Here is a 19,054-nt window from a genome sequence, read left to right on the forward strand (position 1 = left end):
CAAGTTTTATTTTGTTCACTTTTACAATCACATGATAAACCACTTTCAACATTAGAATGCAATACACAATAAATCAATTTCACTAATTGTCCCCTCGATAACATTTAAAAAATTGTTAATTGTTTTAATATCTTGAGGAAATGTTGAAATAAGGTTTAAAATAAATTTAAATAGCAAAGAATGTTTTTGAAGCTACATCATTTTTTGCAATTTTTCATTTTATTTGTTGCATAACTGCTTAGTAAGTACATTATGCGACACTATAATTTACAATTCATAATGCCAGCAAGTAACGAGCAATACAATTTGTAGGCAGTCTATAAAAAGTAAACTGCTTGATATGAGCAATCTGAAGGTAAAGCATCTATTTAAGAAATTAATCAGATACTCATAGCAAAGAAAATGCATGAGAAACTAAATTTTGTAATACAAAACATTTATCACATAGCCAAAGCATTCATAGCTATAAAGTATTGTTCTTATATAATAGCTAAAGTAGGTGAATACAAATGTTATTGGATTACCGTTACAACATTGAACCTGCTAATTTCCACAAAAAGTTACTTAATTATCTACTTAATTTACAAATGTTATTTGTAAAGTATTAAACAAAACAATTCTAAATTTGTAGTTAATGTTTTGAAATGTAGATTTGAATGTTGAGTGGCCCAGAAATTGGTTTGTCTTGGAGTGTGCCTTCCAGCAGAGCAATGCAACTCAACAATGCGACGTGGGCCTTATATAGAGAGAGTGAGCTGCAGACGCCTACTGCTTGGGTTCCAGCAGCTCATCGGTGAAAGCCTCCTTTTATTACTATGATGCCTCTTTATCTATTTCCAATAATAAGTGATGGGCACTCTATTACATCATGTTGAGCATATTTCCAGTAAGAAACAACCAATTTCTAGGCCATTATCCAACTCTGTGTTTGACTCGTACTTAAAGTAGATTAATTCCATCGACAGGAACAATCTGTTGGCTCTTGAAATGTAAAGTCAATCCAAGTGGCATTTCCCGCACAATAAAGTGGCACAGTCTGATCTGTGAGGTCGACTTCACGGCAGCATTTGCAGAATTTTGCATAGCTGTTGATATTAGTGTTGAATATCATAGCTGATGGGCACTTACCATCACAAGAAGCCACAGTGACCTGAAAAGAATTAAGAACCATCAAGAATTGTGTTATCTAATACTCAGGAGATTCTTCATACATTAAAGTTAAGTGGCTAACTGCTTTCCTCCAATTCTCTACACGTCCCTGACAACTAGATAGCATTTACAGTGTTTATTGCCTATCAATTGCATTCTCTGGTGTGTAACATTCAACAATTAATTGTAATATAGTCAGAGTTAGATTATTTGGCAAATAGAAAATCAAAATACAGCTTCCGAACCTTTGGCAAGGAAACTTGTGAAATTGTTCATTGAACCTCTGCAAGTTTTACTAAAAGCTGTAATTGGAAAAATGTGGTTTTATGGAATGAAAATAAAGCTAGAATTTTACATACAGTGCCAGTGGTACGGCAGTCATGTTTCCTAATGATCATTTTGACATCTAATTTTCGGCAAGGCCTTTCATCTTCTTTGCCTAGTAACAAATGGGCACATTAAACAGTTTGAAATATCAGCACGTTACTAATACAAGTGTTAAAAATAATGCAAATGTTATTCTTATTTGTTTTATGAACATTCATGGCTCAGACCAATCTAACTATGAGCATATGTATTATTAGTTACATCATTATATGACAGCAAATTAAAATAATTGTCATCAAGTCAGATTTCAGTTGACTACTTTAAATTATTTTCATACTAGTGGTGTATTTATTCCCCAGAAGAATAACTGCTCCAATATTATACTAAATAAAATGTATTCACTAATTGACAGTCCATTTATTAATTATAGCATTTTAAAATTATTGAAGAACAGGTAAATTTCCAATTAGCCAATAAAATAAAAGTTGCATATTCAAACATATAACTACATAAGATTTTGGAAACATTTACGATGGAGACTGCCTGGTCCATTATGGTACTGACCCGTCTAACATCAAAGGGGTCTAACAAGAGCCCAAAGAAAGCAGCTAATACCATTGAAGACCCTTACCACCCTGGCCATGCTTTCTTCTCACTGTTAGCATTGGGAAGAAGGCTCAGGAAACTGAGATCCATTATCTCCAGGTTCAAGAAAAGCTTCTTCTCATCAACCATTAGGTTCTTAAAACTACCTTGTTCAAAACTAACTACAACCCTATCTCAACTGTCAATTTTACTGAACCATTACAGACTTTGCACTACGATAGTTGATCCATGTACTTCTGCTTTTTGCAGCATATTAGTCTAGTTTACTTAGTTAACTGATCACTTATTGTGTATTTATTGTCATTGTTACATCTAATGTGCCTTTAAAATGGCAGCAAGCAAGAATATTATTGTTCTGGTTCATATACAGTGCATATGGCAAATAAATACTTTTGGATTTTGATAAGTGAGCAAATTGATATAAATTGATTTTACACCTAAAGATGCAGCAAGATGCTCTATCAATGCAAACATTTCATGATATTCTTTGGAAGGTGATTATAAAATCCAACAAATAAGAACAAAATGCTGGCAATAATCATCAGGTCAAGCAGCATTTCTTAAGCAGAATTAACATTCTAAATTATTGAACCATCGGCAGTTCTGATGTAGAGTTATTGACCAAAAATGTTAACTTGGTTTCTCTCTCTGCAGACACAGTCTGATTGCAATGTCTCCCAACCATTTTTTTTTTTTTTTTAATTTTAGAATTTTGGAACCTGTAGAATTTTGTTTTCCAGTTTGTAAAGTCCAAGAAAATGTTAATTGCAATTCACACCATGTTTCATTCTTTAATGCTGATTCATATGTTTTACAAAATGTGTCTAAGGTATGTGCAGGGATCACTGGTAGTTGCAGACTCGATGGGCCAATTGGCCTGTTTCCGTGTTGCATCTCTAAAACTAAAAAAAAAACTAAACAGGAGTGGTTAATGCAACTCTTTGTGCTAATAATGCATTCAGTTAAATTCTGGTTGATCTGCTCTTAACTCCGTTCCATAACAGTTACTACCTAAATAAAAATCTATTAATTTTAGTTTTCAATTTTTTTGTTGGTTATCGTCATATTTTGGAAGAGATTTCTAGGTTTCCTACATCATTTGTATGAAGATGCGTTTCAAACGTATCTCCTGAATATCTAATTCTAATTTTATGCTGAAACCCCATTCCTCGTTTCCAATTCAAAAGAGGAACTAGTTTCCCTCTACTGTATAACTGCATCTTTTTTGTCTTCTGCCATAACAATTTCTTTCGGACCTCAATCAGTTTACCTTTAATGTTCTCTGATCATGAGAACTCACGGTCAATGTAATCAGTTCTGATGTTTATCCCTATTCAGCCATAATGTTTTTTAGATGAATCTACACTGCAGTACTCCCAAGTCTCTACATCATTTCTGAAGTATGGTTCCATGAATCAAAGCAATCCTTGAAAAAGCAGGCAAATTGGTGTTTCCTTTTCAATCTCTATCCATTTGTATTTCAGACCCTTTGGGAAAATGACCCTCATTATGCCGATCTCATTATCTGTACCTGTTCCAGGGATTAGTAATTTGCATACAGATACAGCCAAATCATTTTCTAATTTTTCCATTTTAGATCAAGATTTGCCAATCTTACCACAAACTCCTTTGGGCACAGGCCTGGCATCGCACAAAATTTATCCAAAAGGGGACCAATGTTGTCCCATTCATCTTCTGACATATTGGCAGTAACATCATACAACATTAACAGAGTTGTTGATGTATCATGTCGAGCAAATGCTGTCACTTCTTTCACATTGGACATGTTGGGAGGTTAACAAAACCCCCGTTATGGAAACCCTTAGAAACCACAGGTCATATGCCACCTGTTTCTTCCATGCATGTAAAGCTTATCATTTGCCTTGTCTGAGACTACTCATGTGGTGTGTTATATTATTTAAAAATTCATCAACATGTGCATCTCTGGTCAGCCCATTATTCAGATTTACTGCTCTCCGAATTACTGAGCTAAACATTTGGTGCTGTCACAACTATTTTAAATTCCCTTTATTTTTCCTTGAAAATTTAACGATGGTAATAATATGAAGCAGGGGTGGGGGGGGATTCTAATTCCATCAAAGCTTTAATGTAAGTAAAACTTTGCAATTAATTTATTTTGTTTGATGAAATGACGATGTAAAGAGTTGACCAGTATTTATCTGGCTACAGATAAGAGCACATGCATACATTAATGACTGAAGGAAACACAAGGGTGCATTTTTCTGTTACTAGCTGGAAAAAAGATGATTAAGGAATAAGGAATGATAAGGAATGATACATTCTACAATGTGAAGGAGTATATTGCTGATGTTGTTCTTAACGTATTCAGTTTTAACGTATGCACTTAATGTATTCAGTCTTAACGTACACACTTCTTGGACAGAACACAAAACAATTATTTGGGAGGTGTGTGCCCATAATCTGGATATGGCCTAATTTTCCACCCGTCAATTTAAATGCATTGGGAATCGCTCAAGTGGCATTACAAAATGCATTGGCTTCCATCCAGTTTAGCTTCTGTGGTTTATCTATGTAAAATGATTGGTTAAAAGAACACATCTGTTTTAGTAGCAATCCATAAACCTCCCACACACAAACATAGTTCTGATAAAATGCCATACAAAGACATGCAGAATCAGGTTTCCGAAAACAAAGATTAGGAAGAATTAACTTTTGAAGACCAAAGGGATTTGGTAACAAGGTAAAGGAAGGTGATAAGAGTGGGAGGGGGGAACGGAGCCTTATGCAGTTTTAAAAGTTAAAGTGTTATTTGGACTGAGTGGTTTGGTCCTGCATTGTGTATCCATGAAATTCACAGAATATCCATATTGATCACAACTGGATGCATTTTGCTTGACCAAATACTTGGTCTCAGATTTGAGTCATGCCCTTGGTCTCAGATTTGAGTCATACCCTTGGTCTCAGATTTGAGGCATTTTTGCATGATGCCAAAATGTATCAAGGTATAGAGATACACAAAGTGAGTAGATTTTGTTAACTATGATTTGATATATCAAGTGTGATAGTTTGTTCAGGTAAGATGAACAGAATATAAAAGAAGTGGAGGTAATGTTAAATTCATTTCTATAATTCTGTTCTAGACAGAGGGGAGGCAAGTTCCATTCTGGTCTTCAAGAGGAAACTGAATAAAGCTGTGGTAAGAACAATTTCCAAGACCATGGAGAAATGGATGGAGGGTGGAATTAGACAACAGTTCTGTTAGAGAGCCAGCATGGACATGATGGACTAAATGGCCATCTGTGCTGTAACCATTCCATGATTCTATGAAATAGAATCCTGTTAGATCAGACTTGCAACAGTCTGCAGTCCCTTGAAAATTACAAAACCTAAGCTGCCATACTGAAGAACGTATGGATATAATCTTCAAAAATTTTACCAGACCATGTGGCTGCAAGAATGGCATGGAGAAAGGGAAGCCGGTAAAACATTATAAATAATTTGTTGGAGTAAATAACAAGATATTTTTCAACTTGCTGATGTGCCCAGTACAATGGAAACTATATGCAAGATATCTACAAACAGATCAAACAACAGATATGGATGGAATATCTAGTTTGAGTGAATGTGACCCATTCAAACATAATTGATAAGGGAGAGTGGAATAAAAACTAATAGAGGCAATTTGGGACGAATGGTTGTTTCCGCAGAGTGAGTTCCATGTAGTCCGATACAACACATAAGTCATTCTGTGCTTTGTACATAATACCCAAACCATGCATCTCATATACAATACATTTTGCTGTTGATAAAATACTGAAATTGCAAATAAAGTACATAATGGGAATAGTACCTGTGTCACAGTTAGTACTACCAGTTGGGACTACTGGACTAATGGTAAAAGGTAATAAACCCAATCCAGAACCTGGCAGAATTATCAATATCAGTTTAATATAAAATGACAGCATGAATTACAATTAAATCTTATATATCTGGCATGCATTAACTCAAGCTGGTGTAAATGTTGCTGCCAAAAGGAATGCATATGAACAGAAGCTGGTGATGAATTTGAAAGGCCATTCAACTGCACATGCTTTTAGTTTGTGATGGCATGTTTATAAATCAAAATAACACTAAAGAATCACATGTAAGCAAGTGTTTTGAATTTAGGTAGATTCCCTGCAGCCACATCAGTTTAAACATATACAATTCTGAAGTATAACAGTTTTTGTATGCCTATGGACTATTACTTTTGGAGAGGATTTCAGTTGAAATATGATGTTTGTTTTACAAAGTATATTGGAGATTTAAAATACATATTGGCCAGTTTATTGTAGCCCGTTGTTAGCAGTGGTTAGCTTGGTCAGGTTACCCTAAATTTCCTAAATGGCTACAAGAAAATGTCCAGCTCCCACAGCTCTATGCTTTTCTTTGAGCAATATAGCACTAACTAATACTACCACCAGCAATTGTTTCATGTTATGTGGCACGGTAACAACAGGACCAACAGGATGCACAAACCCACCACTTAAATTTGGGCACCCACCCCAGAAGTCATTTGCCGCACCAAGGGTAGATTATGGATCAGTTCCCATTATAACACGTCCAAAATTTGATGGAGCAAAAAGCCTGAGAGGGACACAAAAAGCTGGTGTCACTCAGGGGGACAGGCAGCATCTCTGGAGAGTAGGAATGGGTTATGTTTCGGGTCAAGACCCTTCTTCAGACTGGGAAACATAGACAATTAGGTCTCTTTTCAAATTCCATTTCTTTCTTCCCAGAGTTCCAAAATACGGACTCCAAATGAATTAAATTTGACAGGTTATTAAACTTGTTCAAGGCATATCTGCCAAATTGTAGTCTTTCTACCTATTAGAATTCAGGAAAATATTTAATTGTGGAAATGGTAAATCTATTAATGTTTGTAAAGCCTTCCTTTTACCGTTAATTAGATTTCAATTTTAAAATGGTGCAGCAGAGACGTAGGTATGTTACCACATGAAAGTGATGCTACCTTCTAAATTAAAAGATAAAGCCACAAAGAAACATTGAGCGGAAATAGTTAAACAAAAAATTGTTTAAAGTTAATGAAGATGAACTGGAAACTGAAAGCTAATAGGGAAAACAGTAACAAACTAAAAGACTTACACATGAAAAATAGGGAATCAAATATTAGGAGAGGAAGGATTCAAGAATATAATTATTCTATTTCCCATCTATCAAAAGATGCAATGAAATTCACAAACTCTAATTGTACCTATAGACAATGGTTCTGATCATTAGCAGGACAGTAAAAGCCGTATAGAGTTTGTGAATATGAGTACTTGAATCTCTAACATTGTCCTTCAGAATTATGTTAAGAGTTTGAGGGAGATGTTATCTTTGGTCGCTAGCGATAAATACAAAGATTTGATTGGAATGTACTCAATGGCAAAAAAGATCGAAACATGTGGTAGAACTGGCTGTCCGTATCTGTGCAAGCATTTGGTGCTGGCGTCCAAAAATGAACTTCTCTTCCATTTTTTTTAAATGGTCTTGTTTCAGAGTTACTCCTTTCCTTATCAATAGTGAATAGTATTCCCAAACTTCCATTTGCAATAAGATTAGAATAAATAATTCCACTTTTCTTTATATAACAGTTATACTCCAGAATAAATTTCAACGTGACTGTATCAGCAGCCTGCATTTATGAAACAGCAGCCCCAATAAGCAGTGCATCAAATAGTTCACAACTGTTTACAATGTTAACAAACTGGCATTAAGACTGATTTCATTTACTACATGCTCTTTCCACTCCATTTTCCCAGCAATTCAGGATTGAACCACAGCTATCCAAATTCAAAGCCAAACAAGCATAATATGCAGCCTTGTTCACTTACAAGTCCTGCAGCAGCCATCCATATAAAGCTTTGTAATTCCCCCTTTCTGGAAAAAAAGTGAAATTATCAAAAGAAACAGATCATGGTAACAGAGGACATTGCATTAAACATTTCTAATTAATGTCAACTTCCAGGCACAATTGATAAGCACCCACACAAGAACCAATTAGGAAGAGTAAAACTGTATGGAATTGGAGACAACCTGGAGTTAGTTTAATGTTTAGAGCTACAACATGGAAACAGGCCCTTCAGCCCACTGAGTCCATGCCGACCATCACATTAGCTCTATGTTATCCCAATGTCGCATCCACTCTCTACACACTAGGGGCAATTTACAGAGCCAATTAAACTGCAAACCTGCATATTTTGGATGTGGGAGGAAACAGGAAAACCAACGTGGTCACAGCGAGAAAATGCAAACTCCACACAGGTAGCACCTGAGGTTGTGATCTCTGGCACTGTGAGACAACGGTTCTATCAGCTGCGCCACTCTGCCACAATGCAAGTTGGTTGTGTGGGAACAGACAGAAATGTATGTATTGCGATTGGTTATCTACAGGGAAATCTCCTGGGGGTCTTAGCTTCTTAACAATGATGTAAAATACAAGTAAAGTGTATGTCCAGATTTGCAAGCAGTAAATTTAGAGACACAGTCAGCAATTCTTGTAAGAGACACAGGCAGATGAAATGAGTGGAGAAAATTGAGATGGATGAAGTTCTATGTGAATAATTAATTAATTCATTAATTCATCATCGTTGAAAACATTAGCGACACAGTGGTGCTGGTTTCCAACGGGAATGGTGAGGGACGCACCACACGTCTCTGTCCTCCAGTTCCCGTGGACTTCTGCCGCTGGAAGTATAGGATTTTGGTGTGTGTGCTTTATCATCATTCCTTACAATGCTATGTATGACAGTGATCGCAACTTCTACTGAAGTGTGGATGGCTGTTGGCTCAATCAAAGCTCATCCACCCTACACGAACGGCACCAACTAGACAGGATTGTGAAGACCGCCAGCAGGATTATTGGTGCTCCACTCCCTTTCCTGCTGGACATATACAGGAAGAGATGTATCAGCAGAGCCATCTCCATCATCAAAGACCCCTACCACCCATCGCATCACATATTCTCCATCCTGCCATCTGGGAAGAGGTACAGGAGCATTAGCTGCAAAACCAGCAGGATGCTCCTCAGCTTCTTCCCGCAGGCTATAAGACTGATAAATGGACTTTGCACCCTGCCAAAGTATCACGCACCAACCACCAACCTGGACACACTGCAGCAGAGCCACTGTCGTGCCGCTGCCGATCGGAACGCCTGTTGATGTTTAGTAGAGAGTAGAGTGTTTAATTTGTTCATGATGATATATGTATTTTTATTTCTAATTATTTTTTACTGCACACTGAATGGACACTGGTTGAGCAACGTGTTTTTGTTTTCTCTGGGTATGTGAATAGTCAGGAAAATGACAATAAAGATATACTTGATACTTGATACTTAAATCCATCCAGTGATTTGGCCTCCACTGCCCTCTGTGGCAGGGAAATAAACTGCACGTCTGTAGCAAGAAATACTAAATTAACTGAGAATCTGAGGAAAGAATGGACAATAGCATTTGCAACAGAACTAAACAAATAAGGACGAATAATATTGAAAAAATAGTGAAAACAATGATGAGAGGGAGGAAAAAACAAAATAGCAAACATCATTGATAAACTAAAAAGATACCTACATAGAAACATAGAAACATAGAAAATAGGTGCAGGAGGAGGCCATTCGGCCCTTCGAGCCAGCACCGCCATTCATTGCGATCATGGCTGATCGTCCCCTATCAATAACCCGTGCCTGCCTTCTCCCCATATCCCTTGACTCCACTAGCCCCTAGAGCTCTATCTAACTCTCTCTTAAATCCATCCAGTGACTTGGCCTCCACTGCCCACTGTGGCAGGGAATTCCATAAATCCACAACTCTCTGGGTGAAAACTTTTTTTTCACCTCAGTCTTAAATGACCTGCCCTTTATTCTAAGACTGTGGCCCCTGGTTCTGGACTCGCCCAACATTGGGAACATTTTTCCTGCATCTAGCTTGTCCAGTCCTTTTATAATTTTATATGTTGCTATAAGATATCCCCTCATCCTTCTAAACTCCAGTGAATACAAGCCTAGTCTTTTCAATCTTTCCTCATATGACAGTCCCGCCATCCCAGGGATCAATCTCGTGAACCTACGCTGCACTGCCTCAATCACAAGGATGTCCTTCCTCAAATTTGGGGATATTGAAATGTGTGTGCATATGCATTTGTGTGTATGCGTGCAAGCATTGATTAAATGCCGATATCTGTGGGAGGCATTGCTTTGTCAAGTGGAACTCTATTTATTTGTTGCTCTAGACATAGACATAGACATAGACTCTATGATTCTTTGTAGATGTAGAGCTTGTTCCCTTTTGAGCATTCAAAAAGTTAGATAGCTATCTCCAAATTGTGTAGTTCTGTGGATGGAACGGTATTATTATGACAACGAAAGTACAAACCTGCATGCATTCAGTCTCATTAAATGGTGGGCAGACCATTCCAGAGCCAAGCATCGTGACTCCAACAGTTGTCTCCAAACATTCATATCTGATACAGTCAGCAATCCATGAGGTTCCAGCCTGGTGTGAAATAAATGAGCATAAATGCAATAAAACATTTTGGAAGGTCGATGTTTAATTTTCCTAATTTATATTAATTTATTATTAATGAAGGATTTAAAAAAATCATGCAATTATGTACCAAGCATTTGTCAAATAAATGGTTCAATCAAATGGGAACAAAACATATCCAAAGTTTTCACCTCTGAAATTTGCCAGAAGAAATAAAATTGATGTAGATTGCTATAAAATGTTGCATGTTTTTATTGCATTTGTAGCATTTAGCAAATATTGATATGTATATTTTAATCTATATTCTAAAATTAATTCCTCATCCCATTTCATGTGGCAATATTTTATCAGCAACCCAAACTTTGGAAAATTAGGTAACCTTTTGTTCAGAAACAGAAAATGCCAGGCAGCAGGTCAACTTTTTGTATTATCAAGCAGGGTCCTTTTTTGACTAATCAACTATCTTCGATCACACACACCACCAACGCCGCCCCCCTCTCACCCCCCTCTCAACCCCCTCTCACCCCCCAGATCAGGCATCAAAAACGGCTGCTTGTGAGATATGTGCAGTGGATGACATGTACTGCAAGTACATGGGTGGAAAGTATAATGTCAACTTAAACCCTTTTCCAATGTAATGTAATTCATTTTTATTAGGGGAAAGTCCCCGCCCCAGTGCAAATTCAGGCCTTTAAACCAGGTTCACTTTTTCACCTGCCATTAGCTATTTCAAGCTCATAATGTCACAGATTTATGATAGTTACAAACATTCTTACATCTCTCTAAAGAAATGACTTGCATGTTATTGGTATTAAATTAATAGAAAAAAAACTAATCACATAACATTATACCCTGGATCAACTTACATTATGTAAAACAATGCTGCCTTCTTCCTCAAAAGGGCATGATATATTCTTACAAGTTCCACAGCAAACGTACAGATCAGTTGAAGGAACATAGACTTGGTGCTGTTGATTAATACAATCATTATATTTATGGCAAGAAAATAAGAAGTGGTTTATCAAAAAAGATACTAAGAAAATTCCTATCATCTCAGTCTTGGTCAATGTTTACAAAAATCACAATATCTTGCTCAACAAAACTCATCGCATTAAAATTATTTGATTACACATAGCAAAAAATGACTTCAATGTGTCATATTGCAAAAGTTGTTATGAATCACATGTTGGCAATTTGTTTTATAATAAATATCGGTAAATGTTGGCATAATTTACTATGCTGTTATAAATACAATTGCACATAAGTAAATTTGTAACCAGAGGAAAGAGGTCGTTTCCTCTTTTGCAGTTTCAAATAAAATGTTAAACTCGACTGTGCCTGCAATTGAATCAACAATGTACAGGTAATGTTTTTTACAACATAAGGAACATCTGGCTGAAATAAATCAGATTATGCCTGGCTAGCCGCCAATCACCACCTCCACCGGTTACGCCTGTGCTGAAGGACACCATGGCTGGCTGGCGGGCGGGCCGGCAGAAGGTGCTGAGGTGGCGGCCAGTTCCACTGTCCAGTCCCGGTGGCCGATCACAGCCACCCGAGCTACAATGCGGTGGCCCCGCGACCGGAGCACCAAAGCAGCGGTGAGCGAGTGAGTGAGTTGCTGGCATGATCCCCGACCCCCTCCTTCTCAACGCTCCTGCCCTCCCTGCAACTTTACCTCTGGTGGCCCAGCCAAGTTTGCTACTTTGTGCAGCCCAGGGCGTGCTGACCCGGGCCAGACTCCCCACACGCTGTGGAAAGCAAAGATCATAGACCGTAGTTCCAGGGTCGAAGGAATGCAGGTTCCGCGGAGCAGTCGCTACGAGAGTGGCTTTGCTCGGTCAACTCCATTCCAAGTCTATCTTTCTTGGCTAACAACCTAACCTTCGGCCTCCAAGACACAGGTAAATTTTCGGGTCTTATGTTAGGGTAAAAAATAGCATCTTCGACACTGGGAAATACGGTACTTTAAAAGCATGGTGAAGACATAAAACTCAGAAGAGATGGATTTTAAAACAAGCAAACATAACAGGTTCAGCAGTAGAGGAAATTATGGCAGTATTCGCAACATGGGCAATGTGTGACTGAAAAAACTAGGCCATTATATTGGAATGACCTAAGGTAGAAAGGAGTGGAAAATGGAAGAGAATTAATGTACATTGTGAAGAAGGGGAGAGAGTAGGTGCAGATGAGGAGCCAAGGTCATAAAGATATTATATGAATATTTTAATTTGAGGATTTGTGGGACCAGTATAGGTAGAAATATGGGCCTGGGATAGGTAATGTAGCAGGTCCTGATGCTCTATGAGATATGGCAGCAAAGTTTACAATTACCTCAAATTAATGGAAAGTGCAGGAGTAAATCCAATAGGACAGAAAGAAAGCTTTCAAACTCAGAAATAAGTTTTCAAACTCAAAGTCAGATAGTCTGGGATATGGGCGCAGACATTGGAGGGAAAGAATATGGATTGTAAATCTAGCTCAGGATTAAACAGAACACTGAAGCTGCAAACAGCCTGGTGTTGCCAGAGTCTGAATGTGAATGAAAACAATTCAATCTTCTGGCTGGAGGTTCTCGTTGAATGCAGAATATTGGATAACTGCACAGAGGCAGTGGGAGCCTGGCAGTAATAAAGAGATTTGGTGGTGATATCGAATTGTATATCGTTAATAGCCCAGTAGAAGATCACATGACACAACATGAAGGTAAGCAAAGAAAGATTCAAGAACAAAAAAACAGGGATTCCAGAGGATGGTGAAGGGTTGGAAAAGGGAGTGGTTGCTGAAGGTGCCCTTGTCATACACTGGCAACAAGTGAACCAAGAGAAAGCCACTCCCTGCATAAGCTTTGGAGAACACTCATGTATTTGACCATAGTAGCAGCTGAAAAGTGTTCAAATGCAGAGGGAAACATAGAAACATAGAAAATAGGTGCAGGAGTAGGCCATTCGGCCCTTCGAGCCTGCACCGCCATTCAATATGATCATGGCTGATCATCCAACTCAGTATCCTGTACCTGCCTTCTCTCCATAGTCCCTGATACCTTTAGCCACAAGGGCCACATCTAACTCCCTCTTAAATATAGCCAATGAACTGGCCTCAACTACCTTCTGTGGCAGAGAATTCCAGAGATTCACCACTCTCTGTGTGAAAAATGTTTTTCTCATCTCGGTCCTAAAAGATTTCCTCCTTATCCTTAAGCTGTGACCCCTTGTTCTGGACTTCCCCAACATCGGGAACAATCTTCCTGCATCTAGCCTGTCCAACCCCTTAAGAATTTTGTAAGTTTCTATAAGATCCCCCCTCAATCTTCTAAATTCTAGCGAGTACAAGCCGAGTCTATCCAGTCTTTCTTCATATGAAAGTCCTGACATCCCAGGAATCAGTCTGGTGAACCTTCTCTGTACTGCCCCTATGGCAAGAATGTCTTTCCTCAGATTAGGAGACCAAAACTGTACGCAATACTCCAGGTGTGGTCTCACCAAGGGAATTGGGGAAGGGGGACCCAGTTCATAGTTGCTGGGAGACTTGGGTTAAGACCAAATTATCAAAGACAAGAAATCTTTGATACTTGGAAAGTTAGTAAGCGAGAATGAAATAATTCTGTTGGACATGAATTCTTTTAGCATAATAAATTTTAGCTATTAACAGAAACCCTTATGTAGCACTGAAAGATGGAATAGTTTGTAATTTTCAAAAGTCAAATGACTATATTTATAAACTTACAGGTTCACATTTTGCAGAACAGTTAACTATCGACACTTCCATTGAAGGAGATTCTGTGGGTTGATCTGCACTCTGGAGACAACTTGCTATATAACATTGGTCACCTTCAAGGTGCTGAACCAGTGACTGGCCAAGTTTAAGTGCAGTGACACCTTGGAAGACACAGACATCAGCTTTACCTGAAACAATTAAATGCATACTCTAATTAATAATTATAGGTGCATTATCATCAGAATTATTCTGTTAAAATAACATGTGCTTATTATTACAATTCGTTTTCAAATGTGTTATTATGCCAATTGATTATTTAACCTAATAAGAACCAATGAATAAAAAATGAAATATAAATGAAATATCATTATTTTAGTTTTTTAAAGGAAGAAAAGTTTGTCTTTGTTCAATGGTGCAGCAAAAATTTCAGACTGTAGGCTGCTCAACCCTTGGTGCTCAACCTTTGATATTACCCCTCGTTATGTCCAAAGGGGTAAAACAAGTACCATTTAGAGTTAAGGGCCTGTCCCACTTGGGCAACCTAATCCACGAGTTCTGGCGAGTTTGCCCTCGACTCATACTCGCAGCATGGTCGACACGAGATCGTAGGAGGTCTTCGTAACTCTCCTTCATGCTCGACAGTGGTCTCCGCATACTCGAGGCCTCAGCTAGGTCGCGGCGTTTTTTTCAATATGTTAAAAAATGCCCGCAAGTTAAAAAAGGTTGCCATGGAAAAAAATGGATACTTTTTTTACTCGTAGGTTTAGTCATAGTACGTCGTAGTGGGTCGTAGTAGATCGGCATGTTAGTCGTAGGTAATCGAAGGTAGTCATAGGTAGTCGTAGATAGTCTTCATCATAGTCGAAGGGAGGTCGAAGGAGATCGAAGGAGGTCGTCTTCACTCTCCACTATTCCGTGTCCAATTTTCCCGAAGTTAGTCGTAGCTTGTCATAGCTAGTCGAAGCTGGTCTTCAACATAGTCGAAGGAGGTCGAAGGAGGTCTTCTACATAGTCGAAGGAGGCCTTAAACTTCTCATTTTTTCAAACTTCTAAACTCGCCAATTAGGTCGCCCGTGGGACAGCCCCTTTAGTGATCCAGGAAAAATTTCTCTGCTATGGATTCCATGTCAGTTCACAAAGCTTTAAAACGGTTTCAAAGCAGTATATTTTACCTATTTGTGTTTAAAATGATTTAACATAACATAAATCTATTCAATAATATTAGTGCATTTCTTTAATATAATTCATTTTTTATCAAGATCGTATCTCATCCCAATTTCACAGAAATATTTTTCTCAAAATTCAGTTAAAGAAAAACCTGAGTCAATAGTGGTATTCGATTCTTCTCTGAAATCTGGGTTCAAATATGGACTTGGTAAAGGGAATTAAATCTATTTTTCTAAATATGCTGCATTATATTCGAAAAAATGAATGTGTGACATTTCAAAGTTAACAACAGGTCCTCTCGAATATAAAATACAACTCAAACACTTGTTTGATAGCTATATTGACTGGCAGTGTAAGAAAATAAATACCTAATAAATAAATGTGCATGGTTACTGATTGAAAATGTGTGAGCTAGCCAGCACTCAAAGTGCTTCAAATTGATCTAAAAGTTGCTAAAGTTCAGGTAAACGGCAGGGAACTTACTGCAGATGGAACGAGTACAACCACAGATATCTTGCAAGCCAGGGTCCTCTGTTAGAACTTCGCCCTGATTTTTTAATTAAAGCAAAATTCAACAACATAGTAAATGACTCAAGAGACACAAACAAGTATATACTTTAGCTATAAAATAGGCGGGCAATTGTTTAAAACTGAGGTGTATAGAAATATTTCCTCTCCGAGTGTTGTGAATCTTTGGAATTCTCTGCCCCAGAGGGTGGTGGAGGCAAGATCATTTGAGCTTTTAATCAGCTCTCTGTAAATCAGCAAATGCCCTTGAACATTAACCATATCAGAGCATACTTTTAACACACTGCATTAATGCAATTTCCAGTATAATTGCAATGAAATGTTGGGGAGCCAAAAATGTCCTCTTATGTAACACCAATGCAGTAACATCAGCATACTTATCTCCATGTCATATAGTCATAGTTATACAGCATGGAAACAGGGACCTTTGGCCCAACTTGCCCACACCGGCTAACATGCCCCAGTCCTACCTGCTTGCATTTGGCCCACATCCCTCTAAACCCACGCTATCCATGTACCAGTCTAAATCTTTCTTAAATGTTACAATGGTACCTGCCTCAACTCCCGTTAGCTTTCAAAGTAATTTACCTTTTTACTTCTGCCATTGTTTAAATAAAGCTCCAATTTACTTCCACATCTCAAAGACATGGGGTCTGTAGGTTTGTTGGCTTCTGTAAATATGTGCGGGAAGTGGATACGAATGTGGGTTAACGTAGAAATGGTGTGAATGGGTTGTTGATGGTTGGTGTGGACATGGAGGGCCAAAGTGCCAGTTTCCATGCTGTAACTCTAAACTAAACTTTTGCATTTGTTGGCTTAAGAATTGTTTAGAAAAGAACTTAAATGTAGAATTATTTTTGGGTGCTCGGGCTTGTGGTTTCAGTTACCAACACGTCAATGATATGGAGGCGGCACAGTGGCTCAGCAGTAGAGCTGCTGCCTCACCCCGCCAGAGACCAAGCTTTCAGTTTGGCCTCGAGTGCTCATGTTGTGTGGTGTTTGTTCATTCTCCCTGTGACCACATGGGTTTCCTCAGAGTGCGTTGGTTACCTTCAACATCCCAAAGACATACAGGTTTGTAGGTTAATTGGCATCTTAAATTGCCCCTAGTGTGTAGCATGCAAAAGTGGAGTAATATAGAGCTGGTGTGTGGGTGATCGATGGTCAACGTTGACTCGGTGGGCCAAAGGGCCTGTTCCTATGCTGTATCTCTAAACTATACTAAACTACCTTCTCGGCAGCTTGTTCCATACACCCACCACCCTTTGTGTAAAAACTTTACCCCTCAGGTTCCCATTAAATCTTTCCCCCGTCACCTTAAATCAACATCCTCTGGTGTAAACCAGCATATGAAGTTCCTTCCTACACATTAAAACAAAAGGTATGAGACAGGAAGATTGAAGAATTGCAAGTTGTGAAGCCAGAGGAAGGAATGTATGAAGAGGCAGGGGAGAGGGGGGAGAGGGGGGGGAGGAAGGGGAGAAATAGGTGCGAGTCCAGTTGGGGAATAGGGCAGGGGAGGGGAGGGAAAGAACAGGAGGGTTCCAGGGGAGAAAGGGGAGGAGGGAGGAGTTGTTGGAGGTTATCCAAAATCAGAGAATTCAACGTTCAACTAATTCAGGGAGCTAATCAGAGATTTTCAGTATGTATGCATATGTCATCCTTTTAAAATTTATATGTAGACAGATTAAGAAGATTCCTTGGAGACATTATTTTATGTTCTTATTATGCTTGTTCTGATGACATACTAGAAAGCGATACACTAATTCACATTGCATTATTAACATACCACTTTACACATCTTCATGGTAGTGTTTTCACAGCTGCAATCTGCAAAATAAGAGAATAATTAACCGAAGCATTGACCCAAAATTAATTATGTTCTATAAAACTAATTTCATAATTACCACATTGCCAGTCAGGACAGCAGAGTCCTGAGATCTGCACCTTCATAAGTTTCATTCCAACAGCGCAGGTCTTGTTGGGAGGGGAACACAAGTTTTCATCACAGACTGCATTTAAGAAGAAAATAAGAAACATCAAAATCGTTAAATTATTTGAATTGAAAAGGATGCCAAATTGTTCCACTGTTCAGGTACTTTATATTATTTCTCATTTCTCGCGAAAAAGGAAGCCGAACTGAATCATCCTAACACAACCAGTGGGCAGTGCTGAACTACTATCTACATCTTTGGTGACCCTCGCACTATCCTTGGTCAGACTTTGCTGGCTTTACATTGCACTAAACGTAATTCCCTTATCGTGTATCTATGCACTGTAAATGGTTCGATCATGTATTATCTTTCTGCTGACTGGACAGTGAGCAACAAAAGCTCTTCACTGTACCTCGGTACACGTGACAAACTAAATTGAAACTGAAGACATAGAAATGATCTGATGGAGGTCAGTAAGGTTGTGAGAGGGCATGTGTAGAGAAGATGTTATCACTTCAGAAAAGAGTAGTACTGGGGCCTTGAGGACATACTAATAAATCTAATAGTTATCCAGAGAAACTTCATTAAAAGGTAGTAATATAATGAGGAGCCAATTACCCATGGAGTGATGAGGCAGAAGATATTGTTATTAAAGAGGAGTTAGAGAAGCACGAAGGAGAAGGAAATTGAATATGTTGATAGAGTTGAATGAAATGAAATGAAAGGAGATGCATGTGAAGCACAAATACCTCATGCACCTGACAGACTGAATGCTGCTGTGATTTTTGATTTTTTTTTGCAATCATACATTCTCTGGCATCATCAGCCATTTTGTCCTTAATTCTTCCTCAACTTAGCATTTCCATTTTAACCTCACATCAGACAACTTTAATAAAATAAGTTCATCCCCATTGCATTTTGAAAAGTTTGGGGAATAGATTCCCTTTATAATCTGGCCACCTTCCCACATATGCATGTGATAACAACAGAGAAAATCTGTGAGAGCTTTATTCCGTCATTGGTTATACTATCTTGTAAATGCAAAAGCCAATTGCTTAATACATTTCTGAACAATGGTAATGTTAAGAAATAATTGAGCAGAAACATTTTAGCACTTTTTAA

The 19,054-nt window shown here is 38.3% G+C and overlaps 1 protein-coding gene across 4 annotated transcripts in view; it reads right to left on the minus strand.

The window, feature by feature from the left end:
* Nucleotides 1-200: 200 nt before the first annotated feature.
* otogl (otogelin like) overlaps nucleotides 201-19,054 on the minus strand; it is a 148,907-nt gene continuing 130,053 nt past the window's right edge. For 3 of the 4 annotated variants that reach the window (XM_033038224.1, XM_033038222.1, XM_033038221.1), the window contains 10 exons: nucleotides 17,906-18,010; nucleotides 17,788-17,828; nucleotides 15,954-16,017; nucleotides 14,313-14,491; nucleotides 11,453-11,554; nucleotides 10,476-10,595; nucleotides 7,941-7,986; nucleotides 5,915-5,986; nucleotides 1,509-1,588; nucleotides 201-1,150 (listed from right to left, as the gene is read on the minus strand). In XM_033038224.1, the coding sequence (XP_032894115.1) occupies nucleotides 950-1,150; nucleotides 1,509-1,588; nucleotides 5,915-5,986; nucleotides 7,941-7,986; nucleotides 10,476-10,595; nucleotides 11,453-11,554; nucleotides 14,313-14,491; nucleotides 15,954-16,017; nucleotides 17,788-17,828; nucleotides 17,906-18,010 (1,010 nt within the window). In that variant the 3' untranslated portion in view covers nucleotides 201-949. The remainder of the gene's footprint in view (nucleotides 1,151-1,508; nucleotides 1,589-5,914; nucleotides 5,987-7,940; nucleotides 7,987-10,475; nucleotides 10,596-11,452; nucleotides 11,555-14,312; nucleotides 14,492-15,953; nucleotides 16,018-17,787; nucleotides 17,829-17,905; nucleotides 18,011-19,054) is intronic. The other variant, XM_033038225.1, reaches the window with a different exon arrangement.

The sequence above is a fragment of the Amblyraja radiata genome, chromosome 19, assembly GCF_010909765.2.
Source record: "Amblyraja radiata isolate CabotCenter1 chromosome 19, sAmbRad1.1.pri, whole genome shotgun sequence".
Taxonomy (NCBI): domain Eukaryota; kingdom Metazoa; phylum Chordata; class Chondrichthyes; order Rajiformes; family Rajidae; genus Amblyraja; species Amblyraja radiata.